Consider the following 24,750-nt stretch of genomic DNA (forward strand, 5'->3'; position numbering starts at 1 on the left):
ATAGACAAGTCAGTTAAAGTTTCAAGAGTGCCCCTCAGCTGTTTCAAGGACTCCCACTTGACCGAAGTTCACCCCTGGCTTGATTCAAACTAACCAATTACCTTGCTTCTCGCTTCTGTACCCGCGCTTTTTGCTATAAAATGAGCCCAGAAATTCCACTCGGCGCGCCAGTCTTCCAAAAGACTGAGTCGCCCGGGTACCCGTGTGATCAATAAACCTCTTGCTGTTTGCATCCGTCCTCGTGGTCTCGCTGTTCCTTGGGAGGGTCTCCCTGAACTGACTGACTACCCACTCTGGGAGTCTTTCAATCTAATGGGGTTTCTAAGCTCCCCAGGCTCTGGGCCCATCTAGTATTTAAGCCTTCTTGACCTGCCCTTTAAGTCAGCCCAATCTATCAACTAACCATGCACCTACTAACCAGAAAGATAATTCTGAAACATAATTCATCTTTTAGGAAGATACACATAGCACAGAAAAAAAGTGAATGTTTTGGTAACATACAGACCTGCTATTCCTTGATCACAAGAGAATCATTTCAGTTCTCTGAACTCCATTTTTACCAAATGTCAAAGAAGAAAACCATTCCCACTTCAGGAACTCATGTGGATTAAACAAGATAATGGGTATACAGATGACACATCATGTTCAAAAATGGGAGCTGTTTTACTCTTTTTATTATTATCATTATTATATTTTCCATTCACAACTTCCTTATTCTAGACTTTTGTTTCATTCATATCTTTGGTTTTCATGTAACTCTTAACTCTTGGATTGAGAATTAAAATCTTGGTAGCCATGGCCCTTTGGACTTAGTGGTCACACACGCTCACACCAGTGTTTGGAAATGTTCTTTCCACTGTGAATTCGTTTTACTTACATCTTGGCTGTCAACATTCCCTCTGTGTCCTACCCATGGCCAATAAGAACCTCCTGTCCCAGTTACACAGCAGACACTTGGCTAGGCCACTTCCAGCCATTTGTCGTGTGTGTGTGTGTGTGTGTGTGTGTGTGCATGCGTGCGTGTGTGTGCATGCGTGCGTGCGTGTGTGTGCGTGTGTGCATGCGTGCGTGCGTGCGTGTGTGTGTGTGTGAGGTATTATATGTTGGTGCTATTATTAAGTAAGGTCGGCATCCTTCTTGTGGCTGAAAAGTGTTAAGCAAAGTGAGCAGCTGCTTGTTGGGCAATTAGTAAGGTTACTACACAACTTAAAGCAGAGAATATCCTCCAGCAGCTTCTACATCTTTTCCCCTAGAAATAACTATTCTGCCCACACATCTCCTCCCCACCCCAGTCTGGTGATGACCATAATTACTGAAGAATAACAAAATCTTCAGATGGCAGTGGGTTGGGATGCTCAACACACAGTACAAGCACAGTCTAGACCCATTAATAGCACATGTTTTTTAATGTTTATGGCCCATATCTAACTACTATTACCTTGTTATTTGTTTATGTCTATGTGACAGTTTACTTCTATGTGTATGTGCATATATCTAAATAATGTATAAATACGTATGCATACATATTTACCATATATATTATAAAATTTTGTTAATTATGTACATATATGTTTCTGCATATATACAAGGGTACTTCAAAAAGTTCGTGGATTCATATTATACTTTTAATTCTATGTTTACACGAAATTTTCGAAGTACCCTCATATGTGTATGTGTGTATATATACATATACATATATAGTACATATATACACAAATGGAGAGGAAAGTTACAAAGTTTAAAAAGTTTAAACATTTGAAACTTCACAAATTAAACTGTAGGTACCATAATAGCAAAATAATGTTTTTATCTAAATATGAATTTAAATTGATGAAAATATAAGAAAAATTGTTTTTTATCTAGAGAAGCTATTTTTATTAAAGGAATTTAAGTGTATATTGTCAACAATTGTGAATTTTCCTATAAACTTTATGTATTATTAAATATATTATCTATAATAAATAATTATATAATTATTCAACAAACAAATCTTAGATTTACTTTACAATATAATCTTGTAAACTTTATTTAAAATAGCATTTTTTTCTGACCATACCAGTAACATATATCCATTTTAGAAAACCTTAGAAAATATATTTAAAAAATAATTGGAACATCCATAATATTACAAGTTAGAAATAAACAGTGTAACTATTTTTCTCTCTCTCAGTCTGCCCCTATATATTTTCTGTACAAATTGTTATCATACTATGTAGACTTAAATTCTTTTTTTTCTTAAGATCACATAAGAATTTTCTCATGCCATTAAATATTCTTTAAAAATTTTTTTAATAGAAGCATTCTTTTTTATTATATGGATATATATTATGATTCTTTTTAACTAGTTTACACATACTGCTTACCAAATCCTTTTTCTGCCTCTATATAAGCTGTTATTAACATTTACGTAGCAGGAAGATTTTATGAAGACACATACATGTATATGAATACTTATCTAGTGTTTTTCATAAAGAGTTTTTATTATTATGTAAATAACTTAAGACTATCTTCAAATATTTCAAAGGCTTCTTTACCTGTTTTACTTTTCATCAAATACCTCTTCAATGTATTTTTTCATACCATCTTCTTCATTAAACAAGGAGTTTTTGGGTCAAAGTCATGCTTCTAAATATTAGCTGCTGGGGTAGGTGAAAATTGTCTGATACCCTAAGGTCTATGTAAGTGGGTAGGACTGCTAGGTTCCACAAAAAAAAGGGACTTAGGCCGAGATGATGAGAATATAATGAGGATTGGAACTATTCTATCTTTTCCCTCTGCTGTCAAGTAGAACGTCTTCCTTTTATAAGTATATCCAAATTACTTTTTAACTACCACCTAAATTACCGTCAGTTCTGCTATAAAATTTTTTTTGAGAATGTAAATATGCTCTAATTCGATTGATATATGAGGGAAATTTTTGAGGATAATTCAAATGCTGTGTTTTCTTAGGCATGATTTTATCAATGAGAGACACTAGGTGAATGCAGAAAGCTGCACCCAGCTGAAACCAGTTGTGTAAAAATACACCAAATACACAGACACACACACACACCCTCTAACATTTACCAGCTACCCCCATTCACTGTGTGTGTTATAAGCCACAGCATCCACCTTCGGTCTTACAAATTTCTGTCCAATTTCAGATAATTCTCCTTCTACCACTTCACAGTAACTCACTTGCTGTAAGCATTCCAACATCCACTCTCACAAGCGAAAGTTCAGGACTTTTTCAAGGTAAGTGTTTTCTTTGTGGATTTCTTAATCATTTCACTTGTGTAAAACTGTGCCACCATTTTTATTAGATTTGAATCTTTTAAAAATGTCTTTGGCACATTCCACAATACACTGACACATGAGTTTTTGTGTGTTGTGCCCCGGCCTCGTTTTTTCCCCCAAGCTGTGTAATTTTTATTATGTCATTTTGCATACCGAGATGATTTTGTGGAACTCATATGTCACATAATAGCACAACTGGCTATGTATGCATGATTCCTTGTGGAAAGCCCTATGCATGGGCAATGTAAGAGCTAGTTTACCATAATCTCAGAAGCATTTCTGATTATTTAGAGTGAAAATTGTTTTTTCGGTGAGGTTGTTCTAAAATGGACTTTGAACACACTGGGACAAGGTTTGTATGTCTAAATGGCTGGTTCTCTTTTAGCCTTCAGATCCTTAGAGGTTTGCCCTTAGCATCCAGACATTTGTGCAACTTCCCTCTCTCATCCCAGCCCCAGTCACTCTGCTGTTTTATCATGTTTTGTTTTTACATTTCAATATCTTGAAATTACGTTATATATATATATCACTGTACATATTACATTAAATTATATTATATGTTAATTGTTCCTATTAGAATATATACTTCACATAGGCAGACATTTTATTTGCCTTGTTCACAGTTGTGTTATCACATATGGATCAAAACATATCTGTATTTTGTAAATCACAGATCCCTTTTCATGGATTTAACATGAAAACTTTATAACAGCCATTTTTTTTTTTTTTTGCATACACCCATCTGGAATTATTTTGGGATTCTCCCACTATGCAGGCATCAACCTAATATGCATTTTCAAAATACTATTAACTCCTTAGGAAATAATCAAACAAATTATTCAGAAACCAAACTTAGGCCTTAGTTTTTTATGCTACTTTCTAGTCAGTTTTTTTTCCCCTTAAACTTCAATTATTTCACCAAAATTAATGTCTATGAATAGCTCCCTGAGTACAGCGGCTTGAGTGGCAACAGGAAAAAGGGCAGGGATGTGTTGATTCATGACAGACACTGATTGAACATGCAATTAGAGATGCTAGCTGAGTTAGGCAAGTCAGACCCGTCAAGTCACCTTACAGATTGTTGCTAAATAAAATGGACTTGCTCACAACATTAAGCTGGAAATCAACTTTGAGTTCCAGCAAACATTTATCTAGTGCCCCCTGATGGCAATGTCCAGTTCTACATGCTGAAGGAATAAAATTTAAAAATAAAGATTCTCTCCTAAATGGGTAGAATTTGGTGAGAAAGGTATAAAGTGCCACACATAAACACAATGTCAGGTTCTAAATGTGTTGTTTAAAGAAAAATATGTGAAAAAGTCACAGAGAAAAGAGTACCTACTATTTAATGAGTGCCTTTTTTGCTGGTTTTGCTGGATTTAGTATGGGCTGAACTTGAAAGGGGCGCTGTGTCGGTCACCTGCCTGCTGGTCACTCACCACCACTCCCCTGCTCTGCTTTGTATTTCAGTAAAGGGCTCTTCCCGGGCTCCACCGCCCACTGGCCTGTGGCTGGGTTTGGGCTGTGGGGAGCCTTGGCAGGAGATGAGAAGACCAGAGCAAGCTACCTCTCCCATTCTCTGCTGCTTGGGCAGCATTGTTGATAGTGGTCACATCTCTTCCATGTCTTCAGCTCCTGCCAGACAGAACCTCCATGACTTCAGCTTCAGCCTGGTAGTCCTGGCTCCAGGGCTCTGGTAATATCTGTGTCCCTCCAGCCCAGGGAAGTTGGAAGCTTCCTGTTGAGGCGAATATCAGGGTTGTCTCACCTACTCCTATTTGGCATCTGGGCTCTTCCATTACTCAAGCAAATCCCCTGTACTAAATACCCTCTGTTTGAAATATCTAGGGATACTTTCTGTTTGCCTCACTGAACTCTGACTGACACAGGAGATAAACTGCTCCCAATCGGGAAAAGCAGCATAGACTCTGACCTAGAAGGGAATGAAGAATTGGAAGATTTAGCCTGTGGGAATGGAGAAGTTAAAGTCAACTGAAAAACAGCTGGAATTCTCACACATAGTGAGACTGTGCTAATGAGGCAAGCCCATTCTGAGTCTGGCAGGTCTCTGGGAAGCCTAAGGTGGGTTTTGTGCCTGCACAAATGTTTCAACCAAATGTAAAGACCAAACAGTGCCCAAGGAGAAATACCACTGATGTAGGCAAACCACACAGCTGAAAATATTTGGATTCGGTCCCCCTCTTTATTTTCCACTAACTTGAAAACAGCTATTTCAGACTCTTGGGAATGACTCACCCACTCAGAATACCAGAGCTGGAAGGGGTCTTGTTCCTCCAAATTACATGCATGAGAACACTAAAGCTTTTATAAGTTAAAGTGATTTGCTCAAGGTCACAAAGCTGGCATAGCCAGAAGGAGAATCCCCTTCTCCTGGATTCCAGGTCCAAAGAAGTTTTCACTCTCTCATCTGAGCCTTTACCACTATCCAAGTTTGAATTCATTACATGCAGGTTTGGTTGTTTGGTAATCACAAGGTCATGAACAAATTTGAATGGGTTTGTTCTCCATTAATAATTTGTAACTTTGAACTAATAATAATGAGCATGTTACTCATTCCAAAGTAACCAGTTTGGAGTAATTTTTAAGTGAAATAATGTAATTTAATAACGTAACAGACATTGTATAGTCAACTGAAATGCAAGTGGAATTCAGGTAGTAGAATTCTACTTTGTTAGTAGGAAAAGTCTTGAGCTTCTGGTGTGTATTATATTCTCATGCAATTAGTCTTTATAAAATTCTGTAGCTGCATTATTTCTGTATCCAGACTGAACACCAAGGGCTTGGGATTAAATAAACACCTTTAGGCAAAGACTTTAGAGACATTATCTGTTTAATAAATATGATTGTAAAAGCAATAAACAAGAGCAATTATACATTACACTACATAGTATTTAACAAAAAATACATCAAAAAAGTCATTTGAAAATTAGAAGTAGTCCCAATACTATAAGAAAACTTTCATTTTTTTTTTTTTTAAATTGGCTTCCTATAAAAATAAGTTGGCAAATGAGGGATTTCAATGCTCAGTTGGAATCCTGGAAAACACAGAACAGCTGCCAAGCACCCCATTGCTCTCAAAGTTGCTATTTGGAACTTCTGAAAAAAAGCAAAGCGAATCTCTGCATTTTGGACAGTGAATCCAATTAGAAATAAGGCAAGGGAGAAAATGTTGGTTGGGTAGTTCAAAGTAGAGCATGCACAGTTTGCCTTCTGGGCTTTTGAGAAATGTTGCAGTATCATATTTTTAGCTTGCCCTGAATCTTACATTCCACATCCATCCCTCCACACATACTCCTCTGGCTTTAAGCCCACCAAACTCTGCATTGTGTTTGCACCTGCTAGTAGCGAGTAGGTAGGCACTTGGGACCCTCCCATTTGTAGGCTCTCATTACTACCTCCTCTTTTGGATTCAGCTAGAATGACCTAGTACAGTGGTTCTCAATCTTTAGTGTGCATCACAATCACCTGGAGGCCTTGTTAAAACAGATTGCCAGGCCCGCTATCACCCAGCAATAGAGAACACTGCTACTCATCCACTAGAGCTTCTGATTCAGTAGATCTGGGGTATGGATCCAGGATTTGCACTTCTAACAAGACCGAGGTGATGCTAATACTGCTGGTCCAGGTACCACACTTTGAGAATGACTGGCCAAGGTCATAGGAACAATGAGGTCCCCTCTGAGCAGCACCTTGCCTCACTAATCACCTACAGGGGGGAGGGATCTTTGAGGAGAGGCACATGAGGACATTGGAGATGCTGAATCTGTAGCTGGCCATCTTCAGTCACGTTCCAAAATGCCAGGCATCTCATGTCCACCTTTATTTTTAATTAGGACTTACAGCCCATTCTTTCCTGTGTCTTTCCATTCATTTATTTCTTCAACAAGTAAGTTTCATCATACTACTCTAGGCAAGGCACTGTGCTAGATTAAGACTGTTATTTCCGTTTTTATAATTTTCTAATTAAAATGAATTGAACTGCAACTCTGAGGACTCCCTGTGCTGGTCTGAGTGAGCCTCTTTTGGTTTCCAAACACTTTGTCTTCCAGATTAAACTCGGGAGGCTCCAACTGAAGAGGATCAATGAGGATGTTTCCTATGAGATAGGAAGCCTGGCAGGTTGGGGATCAATAGAGTTCTACAGATAGGTGGCTGCCCCAGGCATAATCCATTTCCCAGATTTACATCAGGCATCCTTGACCATAAAATCTTCTGCTTGATTAACTTCTGACAGTAGCTTTGCTTCTCTTTCCCTGCCTGAGCTACATAAGGGCAGGATCATCAGGATTTTTAGGGCACCCCCATTATCACCAGCAGCTCTGTTATACCCTGTTGCTGGCTTGGGACACAGCCAAGAAGGAGGCTGAGCTTTCTGAGTGGTTTTTTAGAACTGCTTCATCCTAAACCTTAGAGTGGGCTTTGCCCAGTGCATAATACAGAAAGGGACTCTGCTGGACAGGCTTTTGTTTCCTTCTTTCTCTGGGCCTTCTTTCAAGATCGCCCTGGGAAAAGTGGGATTTCTTCATGCTTTGAGTCAATACACTTTGCAGTAGTCAGCTAACTCCTCCCCTTTATATTGACTTATTTTTCTTTTTCTGGTACTGTAACACTCAGAGATCAGAGAGTGCACATGGAAAATCACTGGGATTATCCTAAACAATCAAACTCTCATCCTAATGTAAGACAAGATCTCTGTATATTCTCAGACTTTTTGACTTCTTAAACAGTAAGTCCATTAACCTGCTTCTCCTTCTGATTAAAATCAGTTTTATTTCACAAATATTTTTTTCTACTGTGAGAGAGAAAATATTGGGTAACAGCAACCATCACAGGAGAAAATTGCCCTGCAACATAGTCACAAGTTCAAAACATTTCTCACAAGAATCTTCTGGAATCTGACCGCACGAGATTTTTTGTTTCATTGTATACTTTCTTTTCCCAAGTACATAGCCAGGTTTAAGTTGCCCTGCATATAGCAACTCTTTTACACACAGTATATGTTTCCAGGTAGGAAAGCGGGGGGGGGGGGGGGGGGGGGGGGCGGGGGGGGGGGGAGACGGGGGGGGACGGACGGACGACTATTTGGAAATGGTAGGTTCTAGAAGAGGAGACAAAGGATACATGAAACTGAACCCTGCTGGGCAGGAGGCAGCTAGGTCAGTGTGCACGGAAGCTGGCATGCTTGGGATGTACACAAATGACAGAGAGTTGAGAAACTTGTTGATGGCGGGGGGAGGATTGGCAGAGGCTAGGCCAGTAGTAAGGAAACGTCATGGTTAATGTTCAAAATCTAGCAACACGATTTGGAGAAAAAGTGGGAGTAGTTTATGGATAATTCAGAGATTGGACGGAAGAGATTCAAAGACATCGACAGATCATGGCCACACACAGCAAAAAAAAAAAAAAAAAAAATGGGAAGGCCAGACTATGGGTAACTCATGGGATCCCATTTGCTACATAAATTGGGGCAGGTGTAGGGAAAGCTGCAAAGGGAAGCAGTCATAGGGGAAGAGATGAACAGGATACAAAGGTCCATTTCTGGCATTCTTTGCCTCCCTGACCTGCTTCCTTCCCTATTCTACCTGCATACATAGATCTTCAACTGGCGTCTTTGTCCCTGTGCCACAGAGAATGGAGAAAGCAGCCTTGTGGCCACTGCTGAACCGCAGAGCTACCAAAGGTAACTTAGAAGGGAAAATGACAAAAAGGAAAAGTAGAACAGAGAAACAGCTCAGAGTTTCAAACTCCTGTGCATGTCTTTGTGTCTTATGAAAAGGGCTAGGGTGGCTAATCCACCCATTAGCCTGTAGTGCTAAAATAGCTGTTAAATCTAGTGCCAAGAATATTTCCAAAAATACATGCAGATTTCCTTGGCCTATATATGTTATGAATTTTCTACAAACACGACCGATCAGAAAAAAGAGAAGAAAGGGAGAGGGGAGTGTTTTCCATTAAAATAGAGCACCTGTACACTGCCCCTCCAAACACGTTTTCAAGGTATTGTCCACATGCACAGGCTTAAAGCTAAAAACCCTTGTTGTCTGTGTCTGAAGAATTAAAAAGTCCCGATGCAATGAGTGTTTGTTTATTTGTTTGGATTTTGATTGTTTTTATTTTATTTTTTGTTTTTTGTTTTGTTTTTGTTTTTTTACTGGCGTCCTCCATTCAAACATTTACATAGGTAGGGATTTCTTTTGTGCTTTGATTCTCAGCAACTATGGAAATACTTCCTGGCAAAATAGGAAACAGAACAACAAAGGAAAGAAAAAAACATAAAGTTAGTGGTCATGAAGGATGATGCACTTGACAAGAGCGAAATTCTTTCCTGATCAGCAGGTCGCCTGCAGCCTTTGGGGGTTTTCCTTAAATTGCAAATTGTGCCCCAGCAGATCCCCGCTTTGGCGTTGAAGGTGGTGTGGCGTGTCTTGCTCTTTGCAATCGGAGAGATGAGTCACCAGGTTGAGTAGAAGGGGAGGGAGGGGAGGGTAAAGCTACTCTCCTAAGAGAAAACGTGTAACACTTACTCATTTAAAAAACACTGGAAATGGAAAGGTGTCAGACTTTGCAATGTGCTGCAAGATGTTCCTGGTGAAGGAGGAATTGCTACTTTTAACAAAGAAAACAGTGGCTGTGCTTCATACCCTGTGGAAACGGGGACAGGGGACCCAATGACCTTAAAAAATGCCCCTCGATGCTTTAGAAGTGAATAGACAGGGTGAATGCTTCTCTGGACATAAAGACAGAAAAGCCTTTTTTTCTTTTTAACTTGAAGCAATTACACACTCATCACCCTGTCTCCCCAAATATAAGAAAGTACACTGTGATCACTGACACCAGATGTGGCTGTAGTTATCATCATTATGTATGATACCAGCCAGTCACTGCATTTAAATTTCCCCTAATACAGCCACAGACCTTTTCCAAATCCATTGAAAGAGAGGGTTATGTTATAATTTACATACTCATTTTTCCCCCAAGAATCAGATTAAAAATCTTCCGTGAAGGCCTTCTAGGTGGTTTGCCATTACCGCATTAAAGTGAAGCATGAGTGATTATATAATAATTTATCCACCATAGTCAGCAATTCAGGGTCTAGATGTGAACATTTACAGCTTCAGCTCCTGATGTCAACAGACAGGAGGGACCAAGGAGAGAAATGGATCAGCACTAGCGACTCCATGAGTTTGTCTAACGTTCTGAGAAATTTCTTCTGCAATAAATAGGAGGACTTAGCAATTGAACTTCAGACTCTATACCTAGCTGTTGGATTCCCATGCTAACTTCACAGGCAGAGAGCACTCTACTGAAATATTAGAAAGTCTGTTTTAAGACTTCTGTTAAGGGCCAATCAAAAAAGAAGAAGAAATCTGCTAATCTACTCTGTAATAGTCTAGCCCTCCAGTTGTCTCAGGATGCCCCAATGCCTGGATGTTCTGCAAACTTATTATCTCTTTTTCTCAAGTTCTCAGGTTCCATATTTCCTGGGGAACAGTTTCTAGATTACTGCTAGATTTAAAAATTTTCCCAGTGATCATTCTAGTCACTCTCGTTATGTCATTTCTCTACTAGTTTTATGGAGCAGTCTGCCCTCCCTATAGCTGTCTCTAGTTGGGGCTGGCATGTTTTGTTATGATCAACACACACCCTGTCCCTCAAATACTGCTCAGCTCTCCAGCCTACCAGCCAGCCCCAGCCCCTGAGACATCTCCTTCTTGGATCTTGTTAGAGCAAATGCTTTGCTCCTTTGTCCATAAACCTTTGTAGCCCAATGTTTTAGGAAGGGTTTTTGTAAGTGGAGGAATAAACTAATGAGAGAAAAAACCTAGATAGAAGCAAGAAGCCTTTTTTTTCTTCCCCATTCTAATGGAAGGAAGAGGGGAAAAAAGTATGTTAACTGTTTCTCTCAGGGGTGTTAGAGGAGAAGAGAGTGGTTATGTCAAGTCAGAAAGGGGTTAGAGGGAAAGTCAGCCATTGACTACTTAGGCTGACAGCTACTGGGAATCATTTACCTATGAGCTGTGATTCCACCTTCTCATCTATAAGCTGGCCAGGCCTCCTTAGTTCAGTCTGAGGGATATTGGACCTGCTTTCAGTGTGACTGACTGGACTGATCATCTCTTGTTCTTTTTCATTCTGCATCTGGGCATAAACATTAATCCCCGGGATCTTCCTAAAACATTAACAGAAACCATCACTGCTCTGCATGGGTGACATGCATCACTGCGACACATGCATCTGAACCTGTCAGGAAGAGGGAAGAGGAAGGGGAGGCATGGACAGAGGGACACGCACCTTTTAAACTTGTAGATGACGAACACGGCCAGCCCCACAAACACCACTGAGAGCAGCATCAGCATGGCGGATCCACTGTGGGTTGGAGTAAGGTCCACCAGTGGGGCTGGGGAGAGAACAAGACATGGTTGTGAGCAGAGGCTTGGGCAGGTGGACTCCGTGAAAGGTTTCCACAGTTCACACACAGGACTGGTGAGTCCCTAAAAACCAAGTGGGACGTGTATACACGATGCTCACCACATGAATGCATCTGAGCCTGTCCCTGCCCCCAGAATGCTGCAGCTGGCCTGTTCAAGCACTACAGAGGAGCAGGGAGAAGAACAGACCCTGTAGCCAACTGCTTGGATTCAAACCCTACTCTACTACTTGCTGGCTGTGTGACCCTGGATAAGTTACTTTACTTTAATGTGCCTTATATGTTAAGATAAGAATAATAGTACAGACCTCAGCTGGTTGATGTGAGGATTGAATGACAGTGTATCTAGTTATTAGGCCCTCTTTAAGTACTAGCTTTTATTTGCACTGCTGCTATTATTAGTAGTATTCATCAATAGTTATAATAATACAATACTAATTATTATCAAATTTTCCTATACTCTACATGCAAGCTTTTCCTACTAAGCAAAGCAGATAACCAGTAAAACCACCAACAGACTACTTTTGTGAGTTACCCAATCCTTCTTACCCCGGCAGTTGTGAGAGAAAGAACTGGAAAGTAACGTAGCTTGCTTACATTTTTGCACACAGAAAACTGACAGCTAAGTGAATATTTTCCAAGAGCAGTTGCTCTGACACTGGGGGAGAGGTATGTAACCCGGTTATCTCTACAGCTTCCTAAAGCCCTGACAGCCCTCACCAAGCAGCTCCAGCCTCCCACATGCAGTGATGTCTCCTTTTGGACAAAACAGAATCCTCTGCATTCATAAAAGAGTCTCCCTCCCTGAGCACCCTTGAAGTGAAGTTTTGGAAAACATCTTTCTTCACCTCAAATCTTCCTGCATCTCAGGGTCAAACCTGTTGCACCTGTAATCACTTTGTTTGCCGTTGATTTCTACCCACTCAAAAGCTGACATTTTGCAAATATAGCATAGCTCAAGCATAAAAGATGAGCCATATGCACCCCACGGACATCTGGATGCTGACCTTTACCTTCCATCAATTTAAGCAAAGCCCGAGACCCAGAAATTCAGGTGACCTTTAAACACCATTTTCTGTAGCTTTTCTCTGTTGAGAGCTGAGAAGGCAACATTCTGGTCGGCCAGGTAAAAAAGGTCAAGAATTAGTGACTGTAGTACTGATGGTCCCAGACAAGACTCTCCGCTGTTTCTGCTCTGTCTGGTTTTTGTAGGATTACATCCCAGCCTCTCAGTAACCGCTACTAGAAAGCATATTTCATATAACCACGTGGTCTTGGTGAAAAACAAAAGCCAAGTTTTTTTCTAAGAAAATAGCTTAGTCAGTTTAGTAGGTTCAGTTTTTAGGAGGCTCTGAACATAACAAACTTCCCTCCCCAACTAGTCTTTCCTGTATAAGTCAAGCAGCACTTGAAGGTGTGAAGTAGGGGTGTGAGTCTGTGAGTAGGAAGGATGGTTGTGGTCCCACTGCACTCCAACACCCAAGGTACACTTGCTCTCAGTTAGAAATTAGAAAGTCACCCTCTCAGTGCCATCAGTGAGGAAGTCTGGATATAATTCACGACTCACATTGTACATGGTAGGATATCATCAGAAAAGAATACCTTCCATTTGTCATAGACATTATCACCATTGGTTTTCACAAGTGGAAGGCAGGGACTGTGATCCTCAGTAAGTAGGTAGGAACAGTCAAGTTCTCATTGTATAATGTCATTCCCAAGACTTAGAACTTGTAAAGGGAAGAATTGAGACTTGAACCCGAGTCATTTCACACACACACATTTTCAATACATTCGGCCCTGTGCTGACTTCAGTGGGAGATATTAGACATTTAAAAAGATGTTTCTCAGGATGAGTATTAGGGTTAAGACTATGGCACTAGAAGAAAATTAACGTGACATAAGTTAAAACGTTATTAAGTTTTGAAAGGAGCAGTTAGAATCATAGATCATACACTCGACCTTAGATATCATACAAAGGATCTTCAAAAAGTTCATAAAAAGATATATATTCTCTTTCAATTCCACTTTTCCATGAACTTTTTGAAATACCCTTGTGTCATGCTCTTTTACCTGCCTGAAATCCTGCTGACTGGGCCAATTGCCAAGCTAGGGCTGAGTCTGGAGCTCACAGACCCCTCAAGCCCATTCACAGACTGGGTCACAAACCCTTCACATGCCAGGCTGGGTCCCCAGACCCCTCACACGCCAGGCTGGGTCACTAGACCCCTCACACACCAGGCTGGGTCACCAGACCCCTCACACACAGGTCTATGAGCTAGGTAACCAGCAAACAGGTCCTTGGAAGCCATAGGTTCGAGAGAATGGCTGTGTGCGTGGCAGCCACCTGAGGCAGACGTTGGCCAGGTTGCGGCACCGCACATGCGCACTAACTCTACCAACACACAAAATTTGCTTACAAAGAATGTGCCGCACCACCCCCAACCATCCCTAAGGCGAGGGAGCGTGTTAAATTATTCTATTTTCCCAACACCTTGTATATATGCACACATATATATGTGTGCATGTGTGTATGTATACATTTATACATATATATAATATATATATGCAGAGAGAGAGAGAAGATAGAGAAATGAAGACTCATGGACCCACCACGCAGTTTCAACAACCAACAACCAACAGCCAATCTTATTTTACCTCTACTCACATCCAACCTTTAACCACTTTTTGAAACAAATCTCAGATATCACATCATTTCATCATCTGTAACTAAAAGATCTCTCTCTCTCTCTCTGTCAACATTATTGTAATACCATCATCACATTAAGGAAATAATAATAGGAAGATATTTTAAAGGCAATCTTCTAATGCAAACCCTGGATTTAACAGGGAACAAATGGAGGCCTGGAGAGGGGCCACAGAAGGTTAGGATGGTTAGAGGCAGGAATAAAGCTAAACTTCTCACTCTAGCTGAACACTCTTTCAGCATAACCAAAATATCAGTGTGATGGAGCAACTGGAAGAACACTGAGCTTGCTTGAAAGGGTTGGCATTTGAAATAAATGAAAAACTATGAGAGGAAATTACTCTGGCCATGCTCTTGGTAGCACAGAAAGCAAACACATATGCACACGCACGCACGTACACGCACACACATGCACATAAATGAACTCTATTTCTCTTCTCTTCCCTTCCTTTTCTTAGCTTTCTCCCCATCACAAGGTTAAATCTTTCAGTGCTAAATTATTCACACTCAAATCATCATTCCTTAAACAAGCAACATTAACACTATTAAGTAATTATCATATTATTTGGGGAAAATAAGCTGCCATATCCCGCATTCTAAAACCAGTGATATCCATTCCCCTTCCCTAACCCTGCATGGTTTAGTCACTTCGCAGAGGCAGGCAAACAGGCAGCAGCAGGTAGCAGCTGGCAGCATGGCGAGAAATTGAGTACCACTGCCCTCTGTGTTCTGTGGGTGGCTTCTGCTTGCTGATCTGTGCCTGAATATAAACAGGTCTATTATTGCTCCACACAACAGCAGCTGCATATCTTAGTTCACCCAACACTTAGGTGCATTTGTGCATGTTTTGCTGAGGAATGGAAACTTGTGATAAATGGGCTTTAACTTGTTGTGTGGAATTAGCATAAATTAATCCCTCTCCACTTGCAGTTTAAACAAGGTAAATGTGTGGGGAAAAGTGCTGAGCAGTTTTTTGCCATTATTCTTGCACAGAGTAAAACATGTATACAAGCAGTATTCCAAGTGACTCAACGTTTTTAAGCCTGGGTGCTGGCACATGTCGTTTCTAAAATCCTGTGAGGAACCTGAAAATGCATTGAATATTTTATTCATGGGGACATGGGTTGGTTATATCAACAGGAATGCTTATGGTGATAGCAATCTTGTTGTGAAAAGTGATTAACATGCAGTAAGTGCTAAGTAAATGTGTGTTTGAGAGTAAACTTAAAACTCCATTTGGCATTAAGTAATGGATATGGTTCCTTTTTAGCCCCATAAGGGGCTAAGTAACTCATACCGAATCTCAGTTTCCTCATCTGCAAAATGGAGATAAAACTAGGGTTTGGTTTATTTAGAAAGTTGTGAGAATAAAATGAGACAGAATTTACAAAGCACTGTAATAGTGCCTGGCACACTGTACATGCCCAATATTTTTAGCATTATCATCTTCTATCACATTTCTGAAAGTGTATTCTATAGGGAAAAAGTCCTAAAAGATGACAAGAGTTCCATGGTCAAATAATATTGGAAAAGGGTGCACACAGTGTTCCCTATCTGGAGATTCATGATGCACATCAGTACATTAAAGGTTCATAACAGTCCTGCAGGAAAGAAAATAACTAAACTTTACCCTAGTCTTTCTCACACTCATTTGACCACACACTCTTTATAGAGCGAGGTTCCACACAACACCCTTTAGGAAATGCCTCCCCTGGGCACCGCTTTGCCCCTTGCTTCAACTTTGCCCTTTTGCTTGGCTCAAAAGTCAATGTCATGGTAGTGTCACCCAGGGAAGCCATACAGAATGTCCTTATTGCTGTCTTGTGCTCACTCTCATTCCATCAAAGGGACTTTCTTAGAGAATGTCTGCCTACAGTATGACCCTGAAACTTTGAACTCTAACTACATTTCTAATCCAAAAGTTAGTGCTGTCAGGAAGTTGAAGAAGCAAGTTCCCCATACTTGACTTTCTTTTTTTTTTTTTTGTTGTTTGTTTGTTTTTTCTTTTTTCGTGACCGGCACTCAGCCAGTGAGTGCACCGGCCATTCCTATATAGGATCCGAACCCGCGGCCGCTGGGAGCGTTGCCGCGCTCCCAGCGCAGCACCCTCCCGAGTGCGCCACAGGCTCGGCCCATACTTGACTTTCTTTTCTCCTTTCCTGCCTTCAAAATAGACTCGAGTCTGGCTTTAATTGTATGCCTTGAATATCAAAAAAATCCATGTGGTCTAAAATCTTTTTTCAGAAATTAAAATGATATGGGAATAGCACACAGAAAGCTTATCTGGAGTGCCCAAGGGCCAGAAAGGTTTCCATTCCAGAGCACCCTCATTGGCCAGTGGGCCTTCCCTCCAGTTCAAATCCAAACTCAATCATGGGAGTCTTAAGGATTGCTACACCTTAGTAGAATAAAGCCATGATACTGCAGGCCACACTGGGTGGAAATTACCAGAGAAGGCCCTGATAAAATAATGAAGTGAGAAGCCATGAGACTGAGGCAGCTCTGGAGTCCTGCATTCCTAGGTAAGCAAATTGAAACCTAACTTAGTGTAAACATTCATATTCTAAGAAAGTGAAACTTAAGCTTAATTAATCAGAAACTGCCAACTAACCTGTAACTAAGGACGTTCCAGTGGAAAAAAGTCTATTGCTCTACTTTAACCAATGTTTTCTTTGCCTTACTTCCACATTCATCCCATAAAAGTCTTTCCTTCGTGCCCCTTGGTGGAGCCCCAAACCATTTGTGGTCTGGTGCTGCCCAATTAATGACTCAATTTGCTCAAATAAACTACAACATTTTAATGTGTCTCAGTTTATCTTTTAACAGTTCTAGTGACTAGTGAAGCACTATTGCTGGATTTAAACTGAGGATGAATCTTCAGGAACATCCAGTCACAGGAATTGAGTTCACTTGGCCCAAGAAGTAATAACCATGGGTGCCTCCAAGACCAAACATCGCCATAATTAATAGACAAGAGAGAAAGGCATGTTTCAGTTTTCTAGAGTTGAAAGTCAATGAGGAATCTTGACTACTATGTAAAGTATTTCTCAAAATGCAGTTTACAGACTACCTGAATCAGAACTACCTGGAGCATTTGTGAGAATGCAGTTTCCTAGGCTTTACTCAAGAAAAAAATATATGTATCTTAGGATGGGCCCCAGAAATCCATTATGTGTCAAGCTACACAGGTGATTATTATGCGTAACAACTTGCAAGTCCTGCACGGTAGGCCTCACTTTCTCTCACATGTAAAACATCTTGTCCTTATCTTAAGGACCTGTCCGATCTTTACATTCTCTGAGTCACTAAAACAAAGCAAAACAAAACATAATAAAACAAAACATGCTGCTTGATTGCTAATAGTTCGATGTGTTTAAGGCTCTAGGAGAGAGTTTTCCTAACTACTCACAAGCATTTCAAGTCTCCCATAAGTGAGCAGTCAGCCTCATGTAGATCGATACATTGCTTGCTCAGTTCTCTGCCCTTCTCTGCATCCAAGTCTTTTGCAATGAATTTGAAGGTCCTTCCACTAGAAGGTGAAATCTGTTTCTTCTCCCCTTGAATCTGGGATGTTATTATCACCTGCATTTGGCAATGGGATGCTACGGAAGTGATGGTGTGCTAACTGTGCTTTTTAAGGCCTTGCACACTTCTGCTTTCTCTTTTGGAATCCTACCACCACCACGTGTGAGCAAGCTCAGAACAGTCTGCTGAAGGATGAGAGGCTATGTGAAGAACAGCTTAATTATCCCAACCAAGGCCATTCTAGAGTAGCCTATAGCCAGCTGACCCCTTCCATCTGGGAGAGGCCAGCCAAGATCAGCAGCACTCCCTATAAACAATCCCTAGCTGAAGGCAGACAGACTAGTGAACACAGGCAAGAGCAGAAGAGCCACCCAGCCGATCCACAGACTCATAAGCAATACCAAATGCTTGCTGTTAAGCCACAAAATTTCTGGGTGTTTTGTTACATAGCAATAGCTTACTCACTCTCCTCAAAACAATCTCTTTCAACTTGTTAAACATTCAATTAGCAATTCCCGCCTTTGGTCTCTACATTACCCAGTGCTTGGCATCGACCTCTGTCCCAGCGTCAGGGTAGCAGGGTAAAAGTAAAGTGACTGTAACTGTTTTCTTCTCAAACAGGAAACTTTAAGAATGAGAGGGGTGCTATTAAAGTTTATGGTGATACAACAGCTGTAACAACCCAGGATAGTCCTTATGATGGTTAATTTTAGGTGTCAACTTGACTGAATTAAGAAATACCTAGAAACCTGGTAAAGCTTTCTTTTGGGTGTGCTTGTGAGGGTGTTTCCAGAAGAGATAAGCGTGAGTCTGAGTGGGCCAGGTGGGGAAGATCACAGTACCCAGTTGGCTGGGGGTTCAGAGAAAACAAATACAGAAGGCAAATTGCTCTCTCTGGAAGAACTGAAATAAATTCCTCTGCTGCCTTGGACATCAGAACTTGAGATTTGCTGGCCTTTGGGCTCCAGGACTTATACCAGCAGCCCCCCAGGTTCTCAGGCTTTCTACCTCAGAGGAAGAATTTTACCATTGGCTTCCCTGCTTCTGAGGCCTTTGGACTTGTATTGAGCCACACTACCAGCGTCCTACGGTCTGCAGCTTGCAGATGGGCTGTTGTGGAATTTCTCAGCCTCCCTAATCACATGAGCCAATTCCACTAGTAAATCCCCTCTCATATTTCTGTCTATATGTATATATACTATTGGTTCTGTCTCTCTAGTGTTCCCAGTTTAATAAAGTCCTGGTTACTCTAGGTATAAGAAACTTGATGAATAAAGGGTAACTTATGCTAGGTTGTGGTATTTTCTCTGTATTTTATATGCGTTTTCCTGTCTTTTTTATTTTTTAATTTTTTAATTTTTTTTATTTTGGCCAGTTTCTCTTGACCATCTGCCTTGCCCTCCTCTTGGGGAACTGCATTTCTATGTCTTACCTACCACTTATTTCCAACCTGATACATGTCTTACCCTGTTTCCGAACTAGTCATCTGGTCACTCCTTCTTGACCATTCTCTGATCAAGAGTGTCCAGGTACATCCCCCAGGCTGGTCAACTCAGGCCAGTTACCCTGTGGTCATTTTAGTCCCTTTTATGGACTCAGGTAATCTTAGAAAAAAAGGTAGAAGAAAGAATCTATTAGAAGATAAAGAGCAACCTCATTGCTGGCCCCTGGTAGATTTATGAATGCTTCACATTCGTTTAATCACATTGGGGAAAGTAATATATTTAGATCCCTTGGCACCCGTTATTACTTATCATAACACCATAACGATTTAATAACTGTTGAAAGCCATTGGGTCCATGTACCTGTGACACAACCTAATTACTTGGAGAGGAAAAAAATATGTATTTATTTTGGAGAAAAACCATAAGGAAAGAAAAATACCACCACGATGATTTTACTCACAATAGACTTCTAAATGATAACTATGTAGATAATAAGGCAACCAGAGACTAAAGAGACAGATAAATTTATTGGTTGTGGAAGAATTTCACAACTACTTATCCCATTCTTAAATGGAAAATATTATTTCAACAATTTATTTTGCTTTACAGTTCAGAGCTACACAACTCCTATTTGGTATTTGCAACATAACATTGTGGCTTAAATTATATTATAATTTCTAAAGCTTCTTGACTAATGGTAATTCTGCCTTCAAGTGGAAAGTGTCTTTCTCAGTATAAAACGGTAGGGTGGGGCCGAGCCCGTGGCGCACTTGGTAGAGTGCTGCACTGGCAGCGCGGCGACGCTCCCGCCGCGGGTTCGGATCCTATATAGGACTGACCGGTGCACTCACTGGCTGAGTGCCGGTCACGAAAAAACGACAAAAAAAAAAAAAAAAAAAAAAAAAAACGGTAGGGTGGAATTCATGATGTATCTTGACCTAGGCTGAAAATTTGAGTTTCTTATCCCCTCCCACATTTACTCATAACATATCTGGTGCTAGCAATTGAAGCCTGGTAATATTAATTCTCTAATATCTCTGTGATGATATCTTTTTATTGCACCTGCAAAAGAAATTAAACCAGTCAGCAGCAACCGTGGAGGCCAAGATAACACAAGATAACAGTTTTATTAAAAATCCACACATACCCTTGACAAAGGACAGTTTTTCTGAATGTAGGTGCTTAAACAAGGCAGCTGATGGATGGGGTAGAAGCAGTGTTACTGGTTTTGTGTGTGCGCATGTGTGTGTTTTTTTTAACCTGAGATTTGAGGCTCTTCCTTTGAAAAATATTGACATTTCACCTTTTTTGTCATGTGTGTCCAAAACTCCAGAAGAACAGTCACCCAACTAGAAAGCAAAGAGTAGAACAGCATCTTCATTCTGAAATATGTGTAGAAATATAGTGAGATGTGAATGCACCATTTTCTGCTCACACTAGCACATGAATAGCACTAGATAATATTATTCGTTTAACTCTCATAAAACTCCCAACTATTCAATTACATCTGCCACTAAGATTCCAGTTCACACTTTAATCAGTTTTCAAATGTTTCATGACCAGTGCTCTTGGCTGGCCTTTGCCGTTCATCTAGATTATGGATACAGTATACCCCAGATTCTGAAGTATGTTTCATTTTTTCCCCCTTAGTCCCATGATCATCTACCCATTCTGCCAATTAGGTTGGATCCAAATATGTCAAGAAATTAGATTTTAATGTTTATTACTAATTTCCTCCTACATTTAATATCACAGGCCGTTCTTATTTAATTCGTGCCTCTATTTTAGTGGATGCCCTGAGCTGTAAATCAGATTTACTGCTGGAGATAGTCATTCATCCTTCCTTGATATGTAGATGGATTTCTGTCTGTGGAATGCTCCCTAAGAGTGGTTGTTGAGACTAGGGAAGGGGCTGTCTGCATAAGCATCATCTGAAAAACTTACTAAATGTGCAGATTCCTGGACATCACCCTCCTGGAATCCTCCAGGGATTCCTCACTGTGTGCAGGTAGACCTGAAAAATCTCTGTCTTTAGAAGCTTTCTAGGTTCACTGCAATGTAGAGTCTGGTTTGTAAACAACTGCTTTATAGCAGAGATCTCCTACTCTGGGATGGAAAGAGACGTTCCAATCATAGACCAGGGTTTTATTTATGCCAGATGGTGTGAGGGAACCAGTCAGCTCCAGCCCTTCTAGTCTCTCTGTGCAGAAATCCTACCACCCACATTTCAGTTCATCTGTCCAATAAATAACTCTTATGAAATGCAAACAATCCTTGAAGGGTTGTTGTTCTCAATTTAGCATGGATTAATCTATTAGGCTTTTGTGTTCTCAAGTAAAATGTCAGTGTTGCCCCTTGCTTGCTCTCTCTTTACCTTCTGTTCTCATGTAGACCCTTATCTATCCTACCACAGAAGAATCAACATGTTTTTAAGCCGCTTTCCACTCCCCTTACCCCCTGCCAAATATGAAGACTGAATTTACTCATGACGATTGGCCCTCTTAGAAATAAAGATACAGAGTTTGGTGGAGCTTGAAAGATTTGCACGAGGAATTAAGGCTTTAATTTACCACCTGTCAGCAGATTCCTCTCACCTGAGACTCTGCTAAGAGGTGGCAAATTAAAGCTTATAGTTTAATGTATAGTCTGGCCCCAGTCTTCTCACCCGAGTTTCAACTCTCTATTTCCAGCTTCCTGATGAGGTATCTTACTTATTTATTTTATGGCATCAAACCCAACATGAACCACTAAAATTATTTTCTTTGACAATCAAAAAAGAGGCTCCCCCTCCTGGTTCTCCATCTTCATCAAATAAATTACCATCTCTTGCCACTTGGATTGAAAATTTCTATATGTAAATACTTGTACTTTGTTAAAAAGAGAAAAGATTATGGATTGTTACCCAAACTTATAATTTTTAAAAAATCCTTTCATCTGCCTCTTTTTCCCTTTCTCATGTTTATTATGTCTTATATTCTCAAACCTACATTAATGAAAGCTTCCTCACTAGACCACATGGGTGATGGACACGGAGTTTATAGTATTCTGGCATATATGCTTTCCATGAATTTTATCCTCCTCCCCCTGCTCATCATTTTACCTGTAGTAAATATACCAATTACAAATATTTGATGATACTTATTTGGATGACCCTAACCATGTCAGAGGATACATCATTTTACATACAAACCATAAAACGTCATCTCGTTGTGCCTTTGCTCAACACAGCCCCTCAACCTGGCATGCTTATTTTCCCTCGTTTTAGTGAGCACCCATTCAACATTAAGGCTCATCTTTATTGAACCTTCTGCATGAAGTGTTTTGTTATTCTCTTCGGTTAAAGTTAGTAAAGGTCCATGCAGCTAGGATTCATGCCTCAGGTCTAGCTACAGTGGAGTGAGTGAGGATCCTAACCCGTTTCATATCCCCTGATGAACTATAGCTTTAAAGAAATAATTGCAAAGGAAGGTATGGAGCCATTTGAGAGACAAGATGATACATCTGAAATGGATCCTGCCCTTGAGTAAACTCAAAGTTAACAGGGGCAATGAGAAAACAATTGGCATTTCAGGGATATTTTCCTAATGGCTCAGGTTTGTTATTCTGCAGGTAACTATACAGATCAAATGGTTTGCATCAGATTCCAAGCCTTCCAGGATCTTGCTGGGAAAAAAAACAACAACAACAACAACAACAACAACAAAAACCCCACTCTCCCTAAGAAGGCATCATAGTTCTTAAAATATATGATAAAGAAGGCAAGGATAACGGCAGGGGTGAAAGAAAGGGCAAGGGAGATGTCACAAAAGATGTGAAGAAGGTCTCATTGGTTTGATAAGGCAAGGATGGTGCAATCCAAGGTATGTGACCCTGAGCTCTGCCATGAAGTGAGGCTGCTCTCTGACACTGGAAACTCTCCTTCCAGATAGACCAGAGCAGAATAAGGGCCAGTAAGTTATACTTGATTCAGTCTCTTTTAATCACAGCAGCCTCTTGCCAGTCCCTCCCCGCTTCTCTTTTGGATATCTTGTTCTGGAACACAGAAAACAGGGAGCACCCACTCCCCACAATGTATATATAAATAACTATAATACCTATTAATGGGATACCTGCCATTAGAGAAAAGAAAAGAAAAACAGAGATGGGTTTTCCCTGGATGCTTACCGGATAAATGAATGCAGGGCTCCACTCACCAGTTATTTAGTAAGAAGTTGCATGTCATGGAGATGGGTTCACAGTTGAATCAACTGGATCTAAAGGTTAACTGGGGAAATGGGATTTTGACTATATCTCTGAAGGTTATAAATTATTTAGACATCTAATTATGTATAAAAGCAGTATTTGCTGAGCACCTGATATGTGCAAATTCTCTGCTAGGGACAATGACAGAGACAATATAAAGATATGATGAGCCATATCCACAAGAAGTGAAATAGGAGTGATGAAGAAGATGATGATGATGGTTTACGATCATCATCATCAGAAGGATAGAGATTTTAAAAATCCATATGAGTTCAGATAAGGAGAGATGTGATTTTGGTAAAGATCTCGACACCATGCAAATGTGTCAAATGCATTGAGCTGAGACTTAAAATACAAATAGACTTAGAAGATATACAGAAGTGAAGAAGAGGGGAGACATATTTCCATCAGGAATAGCACCAGCAAAGGCACACGTTGGTCAAAACACCAGTGTTTCCAGTCCAATATCTAGCCTGATTGATTTCTATTCCCTTTTCTGATGCTCTGGGTTGTTTTGCAACATTATAGCCTTTGTCTGTTAAATACAGATGCCAGCTGCCATCAGATCCTAAAGGCCAAAGAGAACCACTCGGGGCAAGACCTTTCCTCAGTCTTCTTGATAACATGCTTCTCCTGTTCTCTCTCTATTCTCACACAATTTCAAATCTCTCCCTTATGCAAGCAGAATTTCAAAAGCATAGCTTCCAGGAATGGTTAGGCCCTCAAAAGGAATTTCATGGAAAACAAAAAAACACAGACATGGCAAGGAGCAAAGCAAAGACTGCATTCAGAGTTTATCTCAGTTTAGATATCAAAGTTAATGAATTCCTAAACAGAACACATGGGTGGGGGGAAACAAACAAAATCCAGTCTCTAATGCTATTGGGGTATCTTCGAATGCTTACGTTGTGTTCCCATAAAAGCAAACAGGGAACTGAGTTTGAAAACCAAAATAAGGCTAGTAAATTCCTGAAAGGAGACAGTTCTTTTTCCTTGGAGACAAACCAAATTATGCATTGCCTTTCTTACTGACAACATACTCCGACTGAAGCATTTTTAAAAGAAGGCTGCCGAACATCTGCTGAGCAATTAATGGGATGCAGCAGCGT

The 24,750-nt window shown here is 40.4% G+C and overlaps 1 protein-coding gene across 4 annotated transcripts in view; it reads right to left on the reverse strand.

The window, feature by feature from the left end:
* Window positions 1-6,313: 6,313 nt before the first annotated feature.
* Window positions 6,314-24,750, reverse strand: part of SORCS1 (sortilin related VPS10 domain containing receptor 1) — a 523,960-nt gene continuing 505,523 nt past the window's right edge. The window contains exons 25-27 of one of the 4 annotated variants that reach the window (XM_063101912.1): window positions 11,590-11,695; window positions 11,307-11,467; window positions 6,314-6,393 (exon numbers count right to left, since the gene is read on the reverse strand). In XM_063101912.1, coding sequence (XP_062957982.1) covers window positions 6,314-6,393; window positions 11,307-11,467; window positions 11,590-11,695 — 347 coding nt within the window. Of the gene's footprint in view, window positions 6,394-9,462; window positions 9,528-9,660; window positions 9,797-11,306; window positions 11,468-11,589; window positions 11,696-24,750 lie in introns of those variants that run through there. The other 3 variants (XM_063101913.1, XM_063101914.1, XM_063101915.1) reach the window with 3 other exon arrangements.

This window comes from Cynocephalus volans, chromosome 7, assembly GCF_027409185.1.
Source record: "Cynocephalus volans isolate mCynVol1 chromosome 7, mCynVol1.pri, whole genome shotgun sequence".
NCBI classification, from domain to species: Eukaryota; Metazoa; Chordata; class Mammalia; order Dermoptera; family Cynocephalidae; genus Cynocephalus; species Cynocephalus volans.